General features: G+C 49.6%; 1 protein-coding gene across 1 annotated transcript in view; it reads left to right on the top strand.

Annotated features, from left to right (window-relative positions):
- Window positions 1–420: 420 nt before the first annotated feature.
- The window catches only part of Cdh13 (cadherin 13), an 899,199-nt gene continuing 876,472 nt past the window's right edge, over window positions 421–23,147 (top strand). The window contains exon 1 of the mRNA XM_047528617.1: window positions 421–584. Coding sequence (XP_047384573.1) covers window positions 540–584 — 45 coding nt within the window. The 5' untranslated portion in view covers window positions 421–539. The remainder of the gene's footprint in view (window positions 585–23,147) is intronic.

Below are 23,147 nucleotides of genomic sequence, written 5' to 3'. Positions count from 1 at the left end.
AAAAAAGAAAAAAGAAAAAAAAAGAAATCCACTGCCAAGGCTTTCCTGGTGTAGAAAGGGCTGGAACTGCTGGGGTCATTTTATTTGATTTATTGGAAATAAAGTGGATCTTATTAACATTTTAATAAAGAGAATCTTTTTGCACTGGCTGGAAGTGGCCACCGGTCCCTGGTGCAATTCCATTCTCTGGAAAAGTGGAATCGGCGGGTATTGCCCAGCGTGATTTGTAAGGCTGGGCCCCCAGTCTAAAAAAAGCAACGGAGCTGCCTCCTCCGAGGGGCTCGCTCTTCGCGAGGTGCTCGCCCCGTATCTGCCATGCAAAGCGAGGGAGCTTTATGAAGGAATCCGTCTTGTAAAGCCATTGGTCCTGGTCATCAGCCTCTACCCAATGCTTTCGTGATGCTGCCGCTGATCTATTTGGGAAGTTGGCTGGCTGGCGAGGCACAGCCTCTCCTCAAAGCCTGGCTCCCACGGAAAATATGCTCAGTGCAGCCGCGTGCATGAATGAAAACGCCGCCGGTCGCTTCTAGTCGGGCAAAATGCAGCCGAGAACTCCGCTCGTCCTGTGCGTTCTGCTGTCCCAGGTAGGGAAGAGGCGCCGCCGGCGCGCTCCGCACCGGGTCTCCGCGTTCTGCTCGCCCAGCGCGGTTAAGGCGAGGGGGCGGTTGGAAGGTCTGGGGCTGCGGGCGCGGCAGTGAAGACAGACCCGGGCGCGGAAGGGAGGTCATCCCCAGCCCCACGGATCCGGGGGCCCTGGCTTCCCACTCCGCCCTGCCTGTGTGTGTGTGCCTACGTTTCGGGAGAGAATGAGAGCGCGCCCGGGTCCCGTTTATCGCAAGCCGGGCGACATTCTCGCCTACAGCAACTGGGGTTAACTTTGGTTCGCCTCCGGAGGAGGAGGCTCGTGCGCTGGAGAGACAGTTGGAAGCGACTCCGGCGAGGCGTGCTTTCCCCTGCCCAGCGCCGAGCCGCCAAGGCGCCGCCTGGGTCCTGATCGCCGGCTGCCGGGCTAGAGAGGCCGAGCTGGCATCGCTGACTTCCCGGGGCGCCGGTCCCCCTTGCCCAGCCCGCCGCGAGCAGCACGGCGCCTCCAGCCGGCTGCTGCTGTCGCTCAAAGGCGCCGGCGCTGGCCGCGCCCGCTTCGGGGTCCTTTCCGTCTCAGACCCGGGCCCAGAAGGGCCTGAGCGCCTTCCCCGCCAGGGCGCAGGCCCCAGCCCCCCGCGCCCCCATTGTCCAGCCAGCTGGAGCTCCGGCCCGAGCCCAGGCTGCCGCCTCTGTTGCCTTCCCGGGGCGGGCGGGCGGGCGCAGCGCGGAGAAAAGTTCAAGCCTTGCCCACCGGGCTGCAGCTGCCTGTTAACCCTCCCCGCGCTGCGGCGCCAGCGAAGGGCTCGGGCGCAGGAGAGGGGCAGGGAGAGTGGGCCCTCCGCAGTCGCCGCGGCATCTCCACCATCTCTGAAGTTTTATGTGCAAGAAAACAGTGCTGGGGCCAGGCCCGAGGGGCAGGTGTCTGAGGGTCAGCCCAGCCCTACTCAGGGGCTCTGGTTTCTGAGAGCACCCTGACCCAATCCCCAAGGCCCCCTTGGCTGCCTCTGGGACTCAGTGAGCTGGCAGCCTACAAGTGGGTGGGTAAGACAGGGCAGGGCCAGACCGAGAGGAAGCTGTGGAAAAGGTTCGCCTCGGGGTGCGAGGAATGGGTGTGGAGCTTGCGTCTAGGACTCCTGGGTGCCAGAGGTGAGAAGCGGTGAGGAGGAAGGGAAGGAAGCCAGGGGCCCAGGCAGGGACTGGCTGGTTTGAGGAGATCCAGTGCAGCCCTCTAAGGGGATACCATGTTGGATCAGTGTTGGGTTTTGACTTGGGAAGTGGGCCAGTGTCCCAGGAATGCAGTGACTGTGGAAATGACTCACAGGAGGAGGAGGTGGGTGTGGACAGTCCTGCCAAGGGTGCAGGGTAGGATGCCTGGTGGCTGAGCCACTCTCTGGCCACTGACTTTTTCCCTGGACACTCGGTCACCATTCAGACTGGCTGGTTGTAAGCTCCTCTTCTTGCAGGGCTTTGCTGCCTGATGCTGGTGGGCTCCCTGTAGCCTTCAGTCCTGCTATGGATCCTACACCTGGTTGTGAACCAGTTTTCCAGATTTCCTGGACTCTAACTGTCCTCAAAGCTGTATGTTGTACAAATATCCCAGTTAGCAAGGTGGCTCAGTGCATGCCTCAGACAGAAGGATTTAGAGGGTTCCTTTTGGCTCTCCGCTAGTGGTACCGACCTGTGCAAGTTGCTTAGCCTCTCTGAGCTTCCAGGTTTTCTGCAGTGAAATAATCTCCCTCCTTCCTGGGCCTGCTGGGTGGATAGGGTTGCATTCAACAGGATGCCTTAGGCAATTCATTTGCACAAGGCGGGTCTCCCTGGGGCACTTACTAGGGCCTTATCCAGGACTTTACAGGCCTCCTCTTTTGACTTGTTAGTACCTTAGTTCAGATTCCAGGGCTTGCCCAAAGTTATACCTTCCTTAGAGCAAGACATTATGTGATAGCTCCCTGAGTCTAGGGACTGAGTGCATGCTGCCCTTTGCAAATCAGCAGGTGGAAGTCCTCACCCAGGCCCCAGGCTGGCACAGATGGGATCTGAAACCTCACTCAGTTGCTTTAGAAGGAGGTTGAATCACCTGTCCAGAGGGCTTTATTTCTCTCTTTGACTGTTAGACATAATCAGAGCAAATGTCCACATCAGGACAGTCATTGATACCCGGGTGGCGTCGTGCCTCGCAGGGAAATCTTGCAATTGAGTTTACCAGCAAGAGGTTCGAGTGCAGCACTCTGTGTGCCATAGAAGAGCAGGGAAAGTCCTGGAAGCTTTGAGTCAACAAGCAAAAACAAAACTTTCCCGAGGCGGAGAGAAAACAGAAGACAGGGAAAAACAATGTAATAAAGCAAATTAGTCACCCTGCCGTGGTGGTGCTCAGGCAAGCCTGTGTGCTTTTCCACCGCAGCTGTAAGGCGCTGGGTCCCGCTTGGGAAGCTGGCAGTCTCTGGAAGCGTAGTGGCAGGGCTGCAGTTTTGGTGTTTGGGCAGGGAACGAGGAGTTGGAAGCAACAATGGCTGGAAGCTGGCAACGCTGAAAAACAGTCACCTCTTCCCTGGGGTGTTTTGAGAAAGCCCATCCCAGAAGTGGCCTCTGGAATTTGGCTCCAATAATGAATGTGAAACAAATTAAGAGGCATGAGCTAGAAATTCCACTGTAAAATACAGTTCCTCTGGCCCCCATTGGGTAGCACTTACAAGTAACCCAAAGTCCTAACAATGCATGAGTAATCCCCCAAGAATTAGGATTTTAGGGAGTGGTTCAGGTTTGGAGTGCCTCAAAAACATTCCATGGAATTCTGAGATTTCGGGCGAAAGTGGGGAGTTCTCTCTTGGAGTCAGAATCTTGATTTTGAGGATTTTCAATGAGTATCTGTGTCTTCTATGACTGGGACTTCATGCGTTATATTATAAGAGTGGTGTTTGTGTGCAGAAGCTTTCTGCTGAGGTGAAAGGACGGGAGGTGGAGAGAGCCCCGCCCATCCCCTGCCTTGACCACGAAGCAGTTTTGTAGGTTTCAAATGCACCCGGGGGGGACACAGATACGAGTGGCCAAAGGAATCAGAGTGGCAGAGTTCACGTGTCTGAACATTTTTTTTTTTTTTTAGCAAGTTCCAAAAGAGATTCAATAAACTGCAGGGCTAAATATGTGATCTGGATTTGTGGAAATCTTCAGTCTATACTGGAAGCCTCAAAAGTCCTCGGAGCTGATCTCCCTGACTCTGCCCCTCCCTTCTCCCTCTTCCTATCTTTAGCCCGTGGGTTTTCCCTTAGTGAAATCTATTGCCTTCTATAAGTATATTCTGTGCGTCACAGTGAAACTGTCAACACACCAACAGGTCCAATATCTGCTTTATCTGAAAGTATCAGCATTTGGATGTAAATTGATCTTCAACCTGAAGTTCACTCTTTAGGTGAAAGCATAGCTTGGTTCTTAAAAATATTCTCCTTTCCTTCCAAAAGTGCGTGCATTTGGGGAGTCAAGATAATTTGTGTTTTGCAGAAGGTAAGGAAAAAATAAACTATGGATTCAATTCACACCTATGTGACAGTCATATCAATTAAACAGCCCAAAGAATTTCAGTGCACACGTGTGTGCGTGCACGCATGTTTTGATTTTGTTTTAATACCTGTTGAAAATTTTCTCCAGAAGAGGGCTCCATCCACAGCATTTCAAAATTCTGAATCTACAGCTCATATTTTAAAGAACTTCACTGTAGCAGCTCCATCTAAACAAGACTGTTCTCCTTTTTCCAGATTATTTCACATAAACTCCTCAAAATGAGAAGACTGCCCCAAAAGACTGGGCGCCTTTCCTTCTTTCTTTCCTTTTTCCCTATCATGGTTGGTTCTGTTCTGTGGATTCTTCAACACTGCATGTCCTTAGAGCATTGGAGCCGGGAGATTCCAAAGATCTTTGTAGACAATGCAGTGTGAAATGTGAGGAAGTTCTGAGATTTCCTGCCATTTGACTTTGGTTGGATCTGGTTTTATTCTTTGGGCAGCGGAGAGGCAGTCACGGGTCTGCTGTGAAGGAGGTTATCTTCCCCAGTAGGTTCCTACCCAGAAGAGCGAGTCCTGAACCAGAGCGCCAGGAAATACCTGTCTGTCATCCAATTACAATAATCAGTTGGACAGAATCGAATCCAGTGACCAGTGGTTTGGGCCTTGTTTCCATTTAGCTGTCAGCAAGGTGTCCACACGCCTGCAGGAATCTGGCCTCCAGAGGGAGACTGCCAATACAATTCCCAGTGGCCTGTCTCCTCTGCAGTCACAGTGGCTGGCTGAACGTAGGGTCCCTTGCACCTTCAGTAGGCACTCAGTGGTGGCCATATTCTAGGGTTGGGGAAGGAGGTCATCTCTCTGCAGAGGAAGGACCTAAGGGAGGGCTGGGGAGGAGGAGACGCATCTGCAACTTGAAGCGCCAATCCAGCAGAGGCCTGCGAGCGTGGCCGCCCTTTGGCCTAGCAGAAGGGGCCTCCAGTCTCTGCGTGCTGAATCTACTCAACTCTGCAACTCTGGCTTCTGGGCAGAGGTTGCAGAGTCGCTGTCACAGGTCGGTTTTAGCCCATGGAGGTATCTTGTTTGAAAACTGGGAAATGATACGTTAAAACAAAGCAAGACGAAACAAAATAATCCAGGTCTCTTTCATTTCTTAGACAGTCAGGAAGTCTCGGCCGCCCTAGGGCTGCATTCCCCCGGGGCCTCCCCTGGTTGGATCTGCATCTCTACTGCCCTCTTTAGGCAGGATATGTCTCTGTATTTTGTCACAGTCCCCACCACTCCGGAGGTCCCTGGCCCAGGGTACTCACTGAATTTACAAACGTGTCCCTATTGCCATTTGAGTTTGGACCTCTACTTTCATAAATTGTGAGGCTTGATCAACTTGATGCAATTAAATTCTCAGTGATGGCGCTCTGTAAAGGAAGGGACAGGACTCCTTTGGATCCTTGATTGAACTCCCTTGATATGTGCTTTGGAACAGCACAGCCAAGAACCTGCCTCTCCCTGGGACTAACAGCACCCAGGTCATCACTTCTCATGCAACAGCTACCCCTGGACAACTGAGGCTCAATGCAGGCCCTGGGGCATCAGAGGGTTGCTGCACCCCAAACACCATCATGTGCCAACAGCTGAGGGGCCCCTGAGGTGGTGTAATATAGAGGCCCTCATGCCTGGTACATGGTGTTCTACCAAGAGCATGGCCAGCCAAGGGGCACAGTGACACCCTGGCATTGTTATTGAGAGTGTGGCTTGCCCACACGATGGGCTTATCAGAGCTTCACGGGAACTTGGTATGCTTAGTCCTGCAGGCGCTGTGGTAGGACTGAGCTAATACGTGACATCGTCACTGTGCGAGCATGTTTCATCACGGCTTTGTCACCAAGCACTCTTATGCACAGGGAGCTGTCACCTCCAGTGCGGTCCTGGAGTGTGCATGATGTTTTTTCTATCTGTTTTTAAGTTAACACCTGCTGCATTACTGCTTACGGTGTTAATGCTGCAATTAAGGCTCTTTGGCTTCATGAACGCAGGGCTAATCTGTCTGCCTCATCCACGAGCCCGGATAACTCTTGTTTTCCACAGCACAGGCCCCAAAGATCTGGGCAAATGGAACTGCATGCACATCCAGAGAAAAAGGTGATTGTTTTCCTGCTGCCAGTTGCCAACAGAAGTCAAATTCTTGAAAATTAACATTAGCAACAGGCATGTTTTGACATGTTATGTCTCATTTCAAAGACACCAAGGAGCGTCCTCCGATCCACGGCAGAGGCACAAAGACCCTGTGTCTCCAGGCTGAACACAGGCGGGCTGGGGTGAGGGTGGCAGCTGCTCAGCTGACAGCAGCCCTGCCACATGCCTGGGCGGGGCCTGGAAATGAGCTCAGCCTCTGCAGGAGCCTGGGGACCTTCGAAGGAATGTGGCCACCTTCATCCCTGACCCATGGGGCCTCCAGGTCAGTGTCTCTTGCCTCCCAGGTGGCGGGAACCGCCTCTCCTGCCGTGTGCAACAGGAAGGAGGATGTGCCTACAGATGCCTGCAGCGTGAATCTCTGTGACGATCTCCCTACCCCTCCCTGGGTGGACGCAGGGTCTGCAGAAGGGCGCCGGACCCCGCCCACAGAACCACAGCTGAGATAGGCCAAACAGGTTCGCCTTCCCTGCCGTAAGCGGTGGGACACCTGGGGTCATCTAATGCCAGAGCTGAAAGTCGCGGCCTGTGGGCCAGTCCCTGCTGCAGCCTGTTTTATAAATAGTCCCACTGGACCGCAGCCACACCTATTTGTTGATATAATCGTTATGGCTGCTTTGTGCCTGAACAACAGAGTTGAGACTGTCTGGCCCCCAAAGCCTCAAATATTTACTATCAGGTCCTTTATAGAAAAACTTAGCTGACCCCTGGTCTAACTCAAAATTACAATCAAAGAAGCTACAGGAATTTTTCAAAGGGGTGCGGTGAGGGGCTCAACCCTTGGAGATTGTCCCTCCCTGGCCCCAGCACACAGGCAACGCGACTTCAGAGAAATTCACCCCAGACCACATGGCTTCAATAAATCTCGATGATATTTATGGAGGACCTACTATGTTCCAGGAACCGTCGGTGTGTTCAGGGTCCAGCTGCTAATGAGGCAGACTCAGTCTCTGCTCCCTTGGGGCTCAGCCTGGCAGGGGGATCAATATCAATTAATGAATAATTTAAAACCCAGACAAGCGCTGTGGAGGCGGGAAACACGGTGTGAGGTCGTGCGCTCTGCGATCGTGCTGGTCTGCTCTTTGTCTTTCTCCCCCACTGAAACATAAGCTCCACGTGGCGTGTTGTCTAGATTGCTCACTTCTATATCCCCAAGGCCCAAAACAGTGCCTGGCAATCGGAAGGTTCTGAGCTAACACGAGCAATGAGTGAATATGGGAAAGGCATCAGATCAGACGCAGGGCCTGGACACTTTCCTGACACACTGATGGCACGGACAGACAGGGGCCCAATCCAGGCAGTGAGGTGGTGGGGAGAGACCCTCCAGGCAGAAGGCACAGCCTGGGTGAGGCCTCTGTGCATGAGGAGACAGCTTGACCTAGGGAATCATGTGAGGTGTTGCCGGAGGTGCTAGGTCCCTGTTCGCCACTGCAAAGATTTTGGTGTTTGTCCCAGAGCAATGGACAGCCATTGAAGGCCACAAGGGGAGGGTGTGGAGTGACATGATCCAATTTCCACTTTGAAAAGGTCACCCTGGTTACAATGCAGCAAATGGGCTGGAACCAGAGTATCAATAGAAGGGAGAAGTCAGTCGAGGCCTGAGCTAGGGGAGTCTAGACTGCAGGGATGGGGCAGAGGAGTAGAAGCATCCTGTCCTGCCAATAGGAGGTGTTTAGGTGGAGCCCTGCCAGGCCTTGAGCATGGCTGGTTGGAGATGGCAGGGGATGGCAAGGAGGCCCTCAGGATGCTTGAGTCTGGCTCTTCCAGTTGTCAGGAGGCTGGAGCCACTTGTCCAAGCAAGCAGCCTGGGTATCTGATATGGGCTGAGGGCCGTGAGAGTGTTCACCAGGCTGGGAGCTCCCGAAAGAGACTTGCGGTCAACAGGCCCGATCCATGCCTGCATCCGAATGGGCACCATGGGGGCCTGGAAATGCCCTACCCAGAGTGACCTGTGCACAGCCTCTGCAATTAACCAATCCGAGACTTTTCATGCAAAATATATTTGAGAGAAACATTGCCAAGCCCTTTAATCGTTTCTTGAACATTCAATCAGCAGCACTGGAAATACTTCTTACATGAAGCAAATAATGATCCACTGCTTTCCGCAATCACTTTGTGAATGCTAACAAGCCTTCCTCTCAGTGTGTTGGGGACAGTGTTGCTGACATGTACACTTCTGATCCTGGTAGCAGAATATTCAGCTGGGTGCCAGGCCGAGGTGTGTTGGCAAATGTTTAACAACCAACTCTCTCTCTCTAGAAAGCAGAACAAGCAAAACAAAACAAAACCCAAACCAAGACACAACCACGTGACTTGTAGTGTTTGCCAATTTCTATGGTGTAAATGCTCCTGCTGGGGGCAATTTAAACCTACCAAGCTAAAAGTGGCCTAATATGTTAACAATGTGCTCTTCCAAGTTGGCACTAACTGGCTGCTGCCCACCATGAATGGGCCTGGATCCTCTTTCCAGCCTTGCTCTCACCCACACTGTGACCTTCAGCAGAGCAGCTTTAGTGATCTCATCTGCAAAATGGACCTGCTTATCTTGAGGTTCAGATGGATGAAGGGGTTAATGTGCTAGGAAGATGCTCACAGGTGACCAAGGTCGTGATCACCTTCAAGGAAATGGGTCCTCACCTGGGATTCCACAGCTGTGTAGAGGGGCCCTGTGAAAATTCAGTCACCAAGTCAAGTTTCATGTGTGAAAAACGGAGGGTGCTACTTACTGTTCCTTGCCGTCATGGGTGTTTTGCGTCTTTTGCAGTTAACAGTGTCGTTGCGTTCCGTGGTCCCATAGAGTCTGAACCCGTCTATCCTGCTGTCCTATGCTCTTCCTCTTCCTCTCTTCCTACTTGCTCCAAGCAGCAATTTACTGAGTGTCACATACCAGGCTCCCAACCAGGCATTTTAGAGTCAGGAGAGATGGGTACAGTTGTCCCCTTTCAGCAGGTGAAGAAGCTGGGGAGCTCAAGCCGCTGGCCTCCGATCACGGGAGGAGCAGGTGTGGCTGGGGGTGTGAGGGGGCCAGTGAGGGGGCAGGATGTCCCTAACGTCCCAGTCACTCCCTCAGCACACTAAGGCCCCAGGGGACGCAGAGGTAACAGAGTGGACGTGACCCCTGCAGCCATGGGGCTCGCGGTCTGGAAAGAAGCAAGTAAATAAACAGTTGAAACAATTATAAATTTAGTAATCGTTATAATAGCAAATAAGAGCTGCTGAAAGAGGTGGAGGAAAGGCTGAGGAGGCTCACTCCCTTCTCTCCATCTCTTGCCTCCTGTTGTTGCTCTTTTCTTCCCCCATTTTTAGTGCCTGCCAGGTGCCAAGAACGGTGCCATAGCACAGCAGCCCTGCCCTCGGCCAGGGACGAGTGGGGCAGAGTCGGGCTCTGCGGGACGCAGAGGAGTTGGGCTGGGACTGCTTGGTGGAGCGGGGGACTCCAGCCTTGGGAAGTGAGCTTGGTTCCCAGTCCAGCCAATTGCAAGCAGTGTGGCTCCCATGAAGGACCTCACCCCAGCTCCGGTCTCCCCCTGCGTTTAAACAAGTAAGAAGCGGGGGCAGGTTTCTGTGAGGACTGAGTAAAAGTGAGCAACCGACATCTGCTAGGTGCCTCAGAAACGTTGGTTGTGCTAGCTTCCGCACACTGGGCTCCAAGGAAGTCGACCGTCAAGCTGTCCTGGGGCCTTGCCTTTGGGATCTGACCAACCTAAGGGAGAAAAATGACTGCATGTTTGAAAGCACATGGACATTAAAAAGAAGTTGGCTCTCTTGGGAAGTTCCCATATTGGTAGGTCCCCAAAGATTGCTCTCCTGGGGACATTGTGCCTCACCGAATCATTCCGTCCGGTGAGGTCTTGTCTTCTGCATGTATCTGCACAGCAGCTGGTCCCAGGGACTTCAGTAGGGTCCTCTGTGTGTGCAAGTGCACGTGTCTTCACTACAGCCTGAAGCACTCACTAGTATCACTTGTTGTTATTTAACATACCTCAATAACGAGGATTCACTGTGGCTGCTGGGTAACAGTTACACACATCATCCGGAATCTTCACTGTCCTTATCTCAACTTTATAGGAGATAAGAAGTAAGTGGCTGAGTCATCTGCCCAAGATCACCCAGCCACGAGAACTGGGGCCAGGGTTTGAACCCAATGCACGTCCATTGCCTCTACGCTGGGGCAGCGGTGGACGCTCTCTCCCCATGCCCGCCCCTCCCCACTTACACAACAGTTCTCCTGAAGTCAGAGTAGCAGCTTGGGACAGCCTCAGATTTAGAGCCTCCGGTCCTGGGCTCTAAATCTTTGTGTGTGTGAGGTGCCAGGGACTGATCCCAGGGCCTCGTGCATGCCAGGCAAGCACTCTACCACTAAGCCACGTCCCCAGCCCCAAGTTCCTGGTCTCTAGAGGGAACCTGGACCCTGCCCTTCTGTCTGGGTAAATGGTTGCAACTTTCCAAAATGGATCAGCCCAGGGTCTTTGTGTTCTTTGTCTTGGAGTGTTCGCTCGTGACCAGGGCCAAAACAACCCATCCACACTGGGTGTTTTCCCCCCAGGGACACCCATCCCAAGTAAGAGAGGCCCCAAGGGGGCCAGGCCCAGCGTGGGGTGGCTTTTCTGCAGCTGCCCACCACAGTGCCCCCAGGGTGTGGAGCAGCTCCAGCGTCTAGGCCAGGCTCCCGCATGTTGCTGTTTGTAGGATCTGACTGTCTGCTTTCCCAGTATATAAGGAATGAGGAGTCAATGGCCTGTGGCCACATCGACACACATGGATCTGTAGTGCATTGCGACTGGACTGAATCTGGCTGGAAATTCAGTTCTGTTTTTTTGTTTTTTTTTCTTTTGATTTAAGTGACTTTCGTCAGGGTAGCACAGTGACCCCACCCAGCACCGTTGCACAGCCTGATGCAAAGCAGCAGAACTTTCTCTGCCTCACGGAGCCTGTTCCCACAGATGGGCACTCTCCCCATGCCCACTCCCAGTGGCCCCATGTACCCAGTCCTCCCACGGTGGCCTTGTCTTTGCACCTTCAGGATGATCACATCTGTGCACCGGCTCTGTACGTTCCCTATTCGGCTCAGGCATTCATTGAACAACTACTCCTGGTGCCAAAGCCATCGCTATCCCGGGAAAGCAGCAGCAGTCTCCTTACAGAGTCAGTCTTCTAACAGGGAGAAAGACAGAAGCAAGAATACACAAATATGGTTTTGTGCAGTGACAGTGCTACGGGAAAACATTCAAATGAGACAGCGTTGTCCGGAGCTGTCCCGTCATCCTGCCTTGGATGGAGGGCTCTTTGTTCTGACACAGGGCCTTCCTACCTCTTAGGAAATGTCCTACCATTTGTGAAATGAAGCTGGTAGTAAATAGAGGACATTTTCCTCCTTACTTATGAAGCGGTGCTGGTCAACTTTTGTCCACTCTCCAGCTGGTCAAACTAAGATAAGGCAGGATAGGACAGAGGCCAGGAGAGGAGACCAGATATTTTCTCTGGCCTTTGTTGCCATGAGCATTGTTATTATTACCTTGTGGTCATAGATCCCTAGATTATTTGTGTTAACTTCAATCAAAGGATGTTGGTAGTTACCTACATAAAGTAGCTTTCAGACCAGCTCTAAAACATCTAATAATTTAGCTTTTGTAGTAATGAACTGGACTATAATACTTAAGTTTTTCTTGATAGCCAAAGGTATTTTGGGGTTAGATATTGCATCTTGGGTTGAGTTCTTACAAACAGTGTTGGAGAAACAAGCTTGGGTGCTGGGGACCAACTTGGGAAATGTCCCCTAGCCCTGGAAGGGAGGGAATGGAGAGAGACAGAAAGAAGGGAAGCCGATAAGGCAATACAGAATGTGTCATTGTGCTGGTTACGGTCAGGGGCCCACTGTGGCTGGGGCCCACAGAAGAACTGCAAACCCATTTCAGAATGGCCTCTGCAGGACAGGGGCTTAGGTTTAAAGACCAGTTCCCATCTTCTGGTTTTCGGGGGTGACCCCTGCCACCATTAACTCCCTTAGGTTTCCTGGCTGAGCCTCTGCTGCTATGGAGAAGAAACCATGGCTTCGGAGGGTCAGTGAGCAGAGAAACGGAGGGTGCTGAGGGGGCTTGGACCACCAGCATGTGCCCTGGGCCTGGTATGAGATGCCATGTGTCCTTGTGGAGCTCCTGGTAACTGAAAGGGGGGTGGTGGTGCTGGTGGGTCTTTAAACCTTCCAGTTTAGGCCAAGCACCCACCTGTAGATATTCTCTTTCCAACTAGATAGCACCGGTCTGTCAAAGCCCTGGAATGCCACATTAGGGCCTCATCTTTGACGTGGAATATAGTCCCACTAGTTTTGAACAATTAACAAATATGCAAGTCAAGGTCAGAGGAATGCACTGTCGGTGTTTTGGGGACACCATGTGGAGAAAAGTGGAGTGTCTGAGCAGTTACCCTCATTCACTCGTTCAGTCATTCAGCAACGGACATGACTGAGCATCCATGGGTGCTGGACACCCTTCTGGGTACTGGGAATACAGAAGTGAACAACATGGACCAAGCAGCTGCCCTGGCGTGCTTACAGCAGGGAAGCAGATAGTAACAAAAACGGACAGGTAGACGTGCCGTGTCTCCCAGGTGGTGGTGAAGAGGCAGGGACAGAAGGACCCCAGCCCTGGCCTGTCCTGCCTGTTGATTGAAGGGCAAGAGATGATATCCATAGGTTTCCTTATCCCACTGAACTGCTCACTGACCCCTTATGATTGCCCCGTGCTGCTGACTTTTACAATGAGACTCTGACCTTGAGGAGGGTAGAAATGGTGCTTGGCAAATGGGTGTTGGCCAACTGGAGCTGACTCAGCCTTATGCCCAGTGGGCTTCTTGTTGCTTGACTTATTCTCCTGGAATAATTCTGAATTGTTGTTGTTGACTTCATCCGTCTGGAATACTTCTGAATTGTTATTGTTGACACACAATAGAGTTGAATTTTACTCAGAGGTTGGGTTATAAAGTCAGGATTTAAGGCAAACAGTTGTCATTAACCTTGAAATCTTTTAAGTTGCCCATTAAAGTGCAGTATTCATGGTTTTGTGTATGCAACCCTGTGCTGTAATCAATATGGAAAAATGTTTAATGCATGTAGCAATGTATAGTGCATAATAAAGAATATATGCAAGATATAATTTTACAGCAGTTAATTGCAGTATTTACATTGTTCTTTTTCCTTCTTTTTTTGGTGGAAGAACTGGATTTACATTAGTTAAATGTGCATATGATAAAACTTCATTGTACTCATTTATGCTGGGTTCCTAATCGTTCATTCCCTGCCAGGCTGTGCACTAAGGAGAGCTATTTCCTAGTTCCTCTATTGTGTTCTACTCCTCTTTGGATTCCCACTGCCTGTCAGATGCTTTAGGGCAGGGAGTGCAACACAGTGCTACCAGTATGGGAACGGTGGCTGAGGACCGTGTGGTGCTGCCCGGGAGTGAGCTCCCACCTCAATACTTTGATGTATTAATTAGCATCCTCGCACCCATAATGATTCTCGGGGGATATCTGCTATGATTCTAATTTGTTCCACAGATGGAGAAACTCTAGGGGACCTGTCACAGGTCACAGAGCTTTGGAGCTTTGGGGCTGAGATTCTAACTCAGGTTCCAGACACAAAAGGGCCTATGTTGTAGGATTCCATGAGAGAGACAAAGTCATGGAGACAGAAAGCAGACTAATGACTGCCTCGGGTTGATGACGGGGTGTGGGGGTGGCTGTTAATCGTTAGGTGACATCTTTGGGGAGGATGAAAGTGTTCTGGAACTCCATAGTGATGATCGCACAATTCTATGAATATGCCAAAAACAGCAACATTGGGTTTTAACAGGATGCGCTTTATATTATGCTAAGTATGTCTCAATAAAAGTGTTAGTAAACAGACAGAAACAAGCAACCCCAGGCAGGGCGGGCAGTGCCGGCTCAGGGCTCCTGCACGCCAAGAGCCGTGTGACTCTTCTCCACTTCCCTTGATAACATAGCGGCTTTGTAATAGGGCCCTACGGTCCCCCGCCCCCCAAATAGAGATATAAAACCAAAACAAAACGGGGGCAGAAAGATCCTGAGAAACTTGGGACTGGAAGTGGCAGAGCCACTCCTTACCCCATGCGCTCTGGGGCTGTCCTGCCCTTGCTGTCTGTACTGCTGTCCTGCTCGTCTCACCCATGAAATTAACCTGTGTGGTCCAGAACTCGTGTGGTCTAAGCTTTCAACGTGGCCCATTAGAAACAAAGGCTGAGCTTTTCACCTCTGCTTTGCTGGTTTATAAGTTGGATTAAGAACCATCTGTTAGCTGAGTGCTGTGGTGCACACCTGTGGTCCCAGAGACTCAGGAGGCTGAGGCAGGAGGATCACAAGTTCAAAGCCAGCCTCAGCAATTTAGTGAGGCCCTCTGCAATTTAGTGAGACCCTGTCTCAAAGTAAAAACTATAAAGGGCTGAGGTTGTCGCTCAGTGGTAGGGCACCCTGGGTTCAATCCCCAGTGCCAAAAAAAAAAAGAAAGAAAAAAGAGCCACCTTTGTCTCACTGGTTATTTTTTCCATCTGGTGGAGCATCTCTGGTGCAGGGTGCTAGTAGATGAGCCAGAGTTTGTATGAGAAGGAAACGTGTTACTGGATGACTTTTAAAAGTAGTAAGTGTCCCAGAAGAGAGGGAAGGGAAGAGAGAGAACAAACTCAGTTGTATTTAGGTTGATAGCAGATTCTAGAAGGATTTGGATTTACCCCCAATCACCTGAGTATCTGGACCCTGTGGCTGGTGCAACTGAAGAGCTGACAGGACGGCAATGAGAAGGTGACCCGAGCTGTCAGGCTGGGAGAAGTTCTGGCTCCTGACCTCAGGCACGCATGGCTCTCTAAGCCAGGACTCCACCCCCAACACCCCTGTACAGCACAGTTCCTTCGATTCCCAAGTCCCCTAAAAATGGAATCCACTCTTCTCTGCCTTCACTGGTGGGTTGATTATTTTTATTTTATTTTATGTTTATATGCCGAGTGACAAAGTCATTATCCATGTATAGAGTGATAGGAAAGGGCAGCCAAGGTTCCTCCCCTGACCAGGAACAGGACAGTGTTTGTGTTTGTGGCCATGGAGGTGGGGCTTTATAAAGGCCAAGCTGAGGGACTGTCATGAACTGTCATTGCCTTCCTGAGTCTGTAGCCTAGGAAGCAGCTGCACTTGGGGCTGGGGCTGGGACAGGAGTTGGGAACTGCCTCTGGGTGGTTCTGGCTGAGCCCTAGTCTCCTAGTGTCCGGTGACAGGAGTCTGCTTGGCTTCCCTCATTCTTAAAGCCCTCCTAGGTGATGACAGAGCATTAGGCAAAGTCACACAATTGTCTGATTCTGCTCTGCCTCATCATTTCTCTAATACACCATTCTGTGGTGTGTTCTGAAGGAAGCTGCCTCCATAGGAGGTCAGTCAGGCTTCCAGAAAATATTGGTGGTATAATTAGATATCTTGTGAAACTCTGGAGTTGCCCAGAGAAGTGAACCCGACCAGGTGGAGTGTGTTTCAACAGATGAATGTTTCTTTATTGTACACTGAGGCTTCAATGTACATTTGAGTTTCAAAGAGGAGCTCCCCAAGGTTGCATTCCAAGACTCTTCCCAAACCCCAGGGGTAAAAAAGCATGCATGAATTATCTCAGGACACTAATTTACAGGACACACTTTGGCAAACAAGCTGCCTGGATGCCAGAACCTTGAATGTGGGCCCCAGCAGGCCCAGCATCCAGATTCAGCCCCATATGGGAGCCAATTAGAAATGCAGATTCTCCAGTTTGGGCCTAGTGTGTTGAGCCTCTGGGGTGGGCCAGAAATCTATGTTTGTCATAGTTTGAAAGCCAGAGGGAATATCAGAATCCATTTGGGTTTTGAAGATCATCCAGAGTACTTTGGGTACCACTGTGAATCTCTGTGGATCTTCCTGATAATCTGTCCTGATATTTGCATGTGTAGTCCAAAGCAGTGGTTCTCAATCAGGGGTGATTATGCTCCTCAGGACACAGTTACCAATGTCTAGAGACATGCTTGGTTGTCCATGGAGGGAGGTGGGTACTACTGGCATCTAGTCATCAGAAACCAGGTATACTGTTTGACATTCTAAAATGATCAGGATGGCCCTCACAACAAAGAAAAGTCCCCACTCAAATGTCAGTAGGATGGAGTCTGAGAAACCCTGGTTCAAACACTCACCCAACACATGAAGGGAATTGTATCTATACCCCATCCTGTTACTACCAGGGGGATAGAATCTGAAGTGGGGGGTGGGTCTGTAAAAACAGCAGCAAACCGCTATTCATGTGTACTTTTTCAAAATGAAAAATTATGCTCTCAGATAAATGTAAACTTTAACTCTTTTCGTTTATGAGGAAACTACTAAGATGTTATGACAATTTCATAAGCTATTAAGAAGCTAGGGTAATTATAAACCATTTAACAAATAAATGTTAGGGTGAATTAGATAAAAACTGTTCAATGTGCAACATGCATAAATCTTTGGGGTATCTGTTCTACTAGAAATAAAGTTATTTGCATCTATAGTAGAAAAAATAAACCAGCTAACCAATGACTTCATGAAATCACAAACATAATTGAAAGCAAATGAGGAAATGAATTAAGGACCCACTCCTAGACCATATTCAGAGGATGTACCACCAATCATTTGGGCCTTGTTGGAAAGTTTTGGATAATATTGCTGATGTTTTGGACCCATGGCTTCTAATGTACCAGTGCTTCCTTACTAGAAAAGGTCTGTGAAATGTGGAACAAAGAAATGAAATACAGTTGAGGTATAAGAGGTAGTGAGAGCAGAGGTGATGGGCAGTCAAGGCCATAGTATGAACAGATGCCATTTCTTGCCTGCCTTCTATGAAGGCAGTGCTAGATGCTCTTGCTCAACCTTGTGAGGTGGTCTTTATCGTCTCCATCTACAGATGGGTCGGAGGAAGAATTGGGTATGCAGGTTACTAGTGTGGGCAGAGGAAGGGGAACCTGGTAGGGAATTGAATCCCTGGAGGGATAAAAAAAATTTAGGCAGATAAAGAAGGGTCAGTGTTATGAGCTTGAGGAAAGCACAAGTGTAAATTTGAGGCATATTCAGGGCACAATGAGAAGGTTGTTCTGGGTGACAGTGAATGCAAATGCAGTGTGAAATTGGATTGTAGCTACAGTGATGGCAGTTATTAATAGTATCAGTGTTATTTTAGCCAAAGGATCTTACTATTGCTACAGTACCATGTCTGGCAGTACATCATGACCATGAAGAGCCCAGGACATTGCAGGAAAGCAGAATTACAGTTTGAATCCCAGCTCTGTCACTGTATGACTGTGCTGCTGTGGACAAGTTGCTTAATCTCTCTGTGCCTCAGTTACCAGATCTTTGAAATGAGAGTAATGATACCTACCTTGCTATCACCGAGAAAGGAAGGGGGTTCTAGATGACCTTGTAAACACCTGGCCAAGTGAGCAATAGGACCTTTGAGAATGGAAGTTGGTTATTTTTATGTAGATAAGGAAGTGAACAGACATGATTTAACAGAAGATACTTGTTGGCACCTGGTCTGTAAGTGTCACAGTCTCAGTTTGAGTGCCCATGAAAGCAGATTCTGAGAGGAGGAGTTGAGTGCAATGAATTCATTTGGGAAGCAATCCAAGGGAAACTGTAGGGAGTGGCCAAGTGAGGCGGGAAGGAAGGAGTCCCACAAAGGGTCTATTATTCAGCCAGTTACTACTGTGAATGCCTGGAGCCTAATTCCCCTGGGACCCTTGGGAGCCAGTGTAAAACATCCACCTCAAAATCATCCCCCCTGAGGGACACAGAAACTTCAGACTTTATGCCACAAATCTGGGTGGGCATTGTTTGAAAGCCACCCTGGGTGGGTTGATTTTGACAATGATGGGCTCTGGACTCAGAGAAAGTGCTGATTCTTGCAGTTGGAAATTGACCTGCCCTCTGTGGAAAGCCCAGAAGAGAAGCGGGCTTGGAGGTGGGAGGGAAGCCAGCGGTATCTGCCATCATCAGTATCATAGGCAGAGAGACTGTGATGCCCCTCGGACCAGTAATCTCTATCTGAGAAGTTAAAGAAACAGAGCTAAGAACAGGAAAGATGTACAAAATACTCTATAAATTGTATGTGATAGCTCAAATTGGAAATAGTGCTAATAGCCAGCATCTATTTTGTGGTCGCCATGGGCCTGGCTCTAACTGTCCTATAGATTGGTTAAGTGTCTGGCAAATGAAAGCTGGTTAAGCAGCTCAGGGCAACGTTACATGGCCACTGGAGGAGACGTGACAACAACATGCAATGAGAAATGCACACTGCACGGGCACAAGCGTACCACAGGGCTCCTCCTAAGCAAAGAACCTTGGGTGTGGGACGGGCGTGGAGCTGGAAAGGAAAATTCTAACTGCAGTTGCGTTCATCTCTGAGAGGTTTTTCTCCTCTATTTACACATCTCCATTGATAGACTTGTATTTCATTTATAATGAAAAATATTTAAACAATTAAAAGGTGAAGGAAGAAAAACCTTCTAAAAATAGCCTGTGGACATCCAGTGGAGGTGCTGGGGAGGGGAATAATATAATGGAAAATGATGTTTCTGAAAGATGACTACTTCTCAGACATAGATTTTGGCCCACAGGAGCATTACTGTTTTATGCCTTTTGATACTGACTGTAGAAGATGGGTCAGACTGGGAATGACTCAAGGCCACAAGTCCAGCCTGAAAGCTTACAAAGGTCATAGGGAACATGGAAGGGAAGACTGATTTTAGAGGGTTGGTGAGAAGTGTGATGATGGGGAAGAAAGAGCAAAATTCCAGAAATGACTCCAAGATTTTAAGGCCGAGTGGAAGAAAATTAGCAATGGAAAATGTATGCATTAAACATAGCTTTGAGTCAGGTTTCTTTACATCTTGAACCTAGCAATAATCCTCTATGCAATGCTTTCAATTTTCTTTTACAAGTGAGGTGATAGAAGATTAGAGAAGTAAAGTCACTTGTCCAAGGTCACAGAGGATCTGAGTTCAGATCACTGTTGAAGGAACTAGATGGTTGGGGAACAGATGGATGGATGAGTGAGGGGGTGGCTAGGTGGATCAATGAATGTCAGGGTGGATGATTGCATGGATAGGTTGTGGATGGATGGATGGACGGATGGATGGGTGGATGAATGGATAGGAGGAAGAACAGATGGAAAGACTGATGGATGGATAAATGGGTAGATGAATACATAGATGGATGGATGATAGAAGGATGTATGAATGACTACCTACGGGTTAAGGAATCTAGGATATCATAATGTCAAAATAGAAAAGAAAGAATTTCAAGATGGAAATGACAGATACTCTTAGGCAATAATTAAGGAAAGAAACTGGGAAAAGCACCAGATTCAGTAGAAAGAAAGAGTAGCCATACATCCTCTTTGAGAAGGCCATTCCCATTGAATAATGAGAAGCAGGCTTAAATGACAGTGGGGAGCCTGAGGGACCAGGTATGTGTAGGGGACCTGAAATGACTGGTCAGACCCTGGCACATATAAAACTTAATCATAAGTATGAGCCCAAGCAGCAGATGCCCCAATAGGAAGGAGGGTAAGAGAGGAAGTGAGAGGGGGGCAGGAAGAAACAGAAAAAGGAAAAGCAAATCAATTAGTTGTTAAGGACGATGACACCTGCAGCCTGGGTCTGACTGCTCCGTGGCCTGTGACTGCCAGCAAAGCCCACGCTTGGCTTCAGACCCCTCTTCTGTAAGTGGAGGACAGTATAACCCCAACTGTGGGCTCCCAGGATGAACCAGAGCATGCTAGCATGCTGAGTACGCTGCCCAGCTCCCAAGAGAGCAGAGCACCTGTGGCCTTAGTTGTCACAATCAGTGCCATTTCCTAGGAAATAGCCCCAAGCTTTTGGTAAAGAAACTGAGGCCTGGTCACTTAAAGAAACTGCACCTGGAGCCCCCCAACTACCCGCCACAGAAAGTGGCATCTTGAGAGAGCACAGATTTTGTGTAAGACACTGTGTGTAGCTCTGTTAACTGGAAATGAACCTTCTACAATTTGCAGAAGGAGTGTTGGGTTGCACATTCCTTTTTTCTTTGTGACGAAGGCGTTAATAAACAGAGGCTGTTCATTAACACCACGTTGTATAGTGCTTACCAGGCAGGGGAGAGGGGCTGGAAAGCAGGGCTGGGAAGAAGTGGAAGACACGGAGGGGCAGATGAAGATCCATCAGATCCCAGCAAGTGCCGTGAACTCCGTGCCCTTTCTCCATTCTGGAAAGTTTTATGCTCTTATAATTGATGCTTGGAGAAGCCTGTGCACCGCAGACTCGGTGTGAGCAATCCTGAAAGCCCTATTAACCCAGCCACTTAGCCTTTCTGAGTGCAACCCCTACCGTGGTTACTTTGGCTCAGGATTAGCTGGGTCCCAAAATGTTACACTGTTAGGATGGAGAAGTGCAACTGAACACCTTTCTCTGGTCAGCTCCTGCTCCCTGACTTTCTAGCCCTGGCTTCCAGAAGCTGCCTCCGGACACAGCTCCCTGCTGCTCTTTGTGATCCTGGTTGTTATCTGCCGAGGAGGCCCTCTCTCAAAGCTTGAGCCAGAAGAGTAATTGCACTCCCAGGATTGACCTTGCATGGTGTAAAAATGCATCTTTTGCACCAGGTAGTGCCCTCTGGGGCTCAGGTCTGTACAAGAACTAACTCAGGCTCTTTGGAGGCACCGGGGTGCAAGACCATGAGCGACTGAAGTTGGAAAGTTAAAGAAAAGAAACAGGAAAGACAGATGAAATTGGGGTGAGCTTTTCTGGGTGGGAATGGGTTTTCTCTTTCTGTGCTAATGAGTCTTATCTAGTAGCTGGGCTTTACCTGTAGCATGGTTTGCAGGGGAGGGCGGGGAATTGTCAAGAGCAGCCTCATTAGGCACCTTTCCCTGAAGACTGAAGGAGCCCTGGGGAGCCTCTGGCAGCTTGAGCTGTCTCCCCTGGGATAGGACTTTAATTTTCTTTGATGGTCAGCTAAGAACAGCCATATCCTTTGTGCTCTACTAAGTATTCATTTAAGGACGCTCTAATAATTAGGTTTTAAAAACCCAACATTTATTGAGCACTGTCTGTGTGTTAGGCACTTAGTTAAGTACTTGCACACTTAGTGTCTAATTCAAGTGTCAGAACGTGATTAACTTCTCTGTGTAGCCAGGGAGCTCACAGCTTATGAAGCATGCTCAGGTTCAGGGTCTTCATTGACCTCCCCTCAACCCTCAGGAAGCTGGGGAAAGCATTCTGCAGTGAAGCAAACTGAGCACCAGGGACATGTCTTCTTCAGGGAACAGTTGGCAGAACCAGGATCTGGGTCTGGGTCTCCGGACTGTAGTGCTGTGATGGTATAGGGAGAATGCATTGGTGGGGTACGTGTATTCATGAAATTCCTCCGGTCAGGTCTTGGGAAAGGAGTTCACTGTGTATTGTCTCAACCCTATTGTAACCTCATCGGGATGAGGGCACTGAGGCTCAGGGTCAGCCACTGGAACAAAGCCACACAGGCAGCGATAGGGAGTAGAACTCAGAGTGCCACCTCCTACTCTACCCTCCAGGTAGGTCTTCTTTGCTCTCAGCCTTTCTCTATGGCGGGACTCTCGACAGGAGAAACAAGGCCACACAGTTTCTAGTAGGGACAATAAGAGGGTGATTCTAGTCTTGGGCCTTGGGATTTAGGATGGGTTATTGTTATGGGAAGTTGGACAGGCTGTCAGAAATATGAGGCTGGCTGGTTCCATCCCAGGAGGATCAGGGTGGAAGTTGAGACTTGGCAGAACATTCAGGAAGGACCAGTTCCATCCTGTCAGAAGAACAATTTGGGGCCTTTCATCTTTTTTAAGGCCACCAGTTTCGACTTTGGTTTTCGAAGCAGTACCTTGCTGGACCAGCCTGTTGTTACTTCCTTTACTTGACACAGTTGACAAAGCACAGTGCTTAGGACATATTGAGCTTGCTTGCACTTCCCAAGGAGGCCCCTTGGCTGTGGGAAGGGGTGTCAAGCTGTAGAGTTGGGTCTCCATTTCCCTGGAGAGTTTTGCGCCTTGAAGCATTGCTGGTCTGTCATTGTGGGCTGTCACTGACAACCTGAGCTCTTGGGAGTTATAGGAAAATAGCAGGCTGCTGGCAGTTTCCAGGCTTCTTCTCAGCTGGACCCGGACTGTGCCTGGGCTTTAGGTCATGACAAGATGAGAAGAGCTGGTTAAATAAAGATCAGCTGCTCTTCCCACGTACCCCTCCTGATTGACAGCCTCAGAAGACCGTTCATCTGGTTCGAAGATAGACAGGTGGTTGCCGTCACTGCACACGGGCTTTGAAGTTCTCTGTGATGTGATTACAGCCCATACTTAGCTTGTGCTCCAGAGGCTGAGGTTGACCTTTGATCCTGTTCCTCATTTAAAAGTCACAGATCTTGGAAAATGAACCAACTCAGGAAGATGCTAGAAGCTGCTGTTGCTGCTGAGGTTGCCTGTCAAACCCATTGAACTGGCCTGCTTTACTTAGAATTCTGGTTTTTCTGATTAAAACAGGTGACCTTTAAAGTTTTTTCCCCCTCCTTCTTCTGACAATCTCTAGAGGACATCTGGTCTTTTGTGAGTTCCAATGGGAATCCCAGCATTATTCCATGCTCTGAATGAGAGAAGCCCGTTTAGCATAGCACTGAGCAGAAGAAATTAAACATGCTTGTGCAGGTCGAGGGTATATGTCCTTCCTCCTTCTCATTTTTAGACTCATTCATCCATTCACAGCCCGTTCCATGATAGAAGCCGGGGGCACAGAAGTGACCAACATGTAGTCTCTGACACCAGGATCATAAAGTTTGGAAGGAGAA

The sequence above is a fragment of the Sciurus carolinensis genome, chromosome 16, assembly GCF_902686445.1.
Source record: "Sciurus carolinensis chromosome 16, mSciCar1.2, whole genome shotgun sequence".
In the NCBI taxonomy this organism is placed as follows: domain Eukaryota; kingdom Metazoa; phylum Chordata; class Mammalia; order Rodentia; family Sciuridae; genus Sciurus; species Sciurus carolinensis.
The sequence above is the reverse complement of the archived record's forward strand: the minus strand, read 5'-3'. Positions and strand labels throughout refer to the sequence as shown.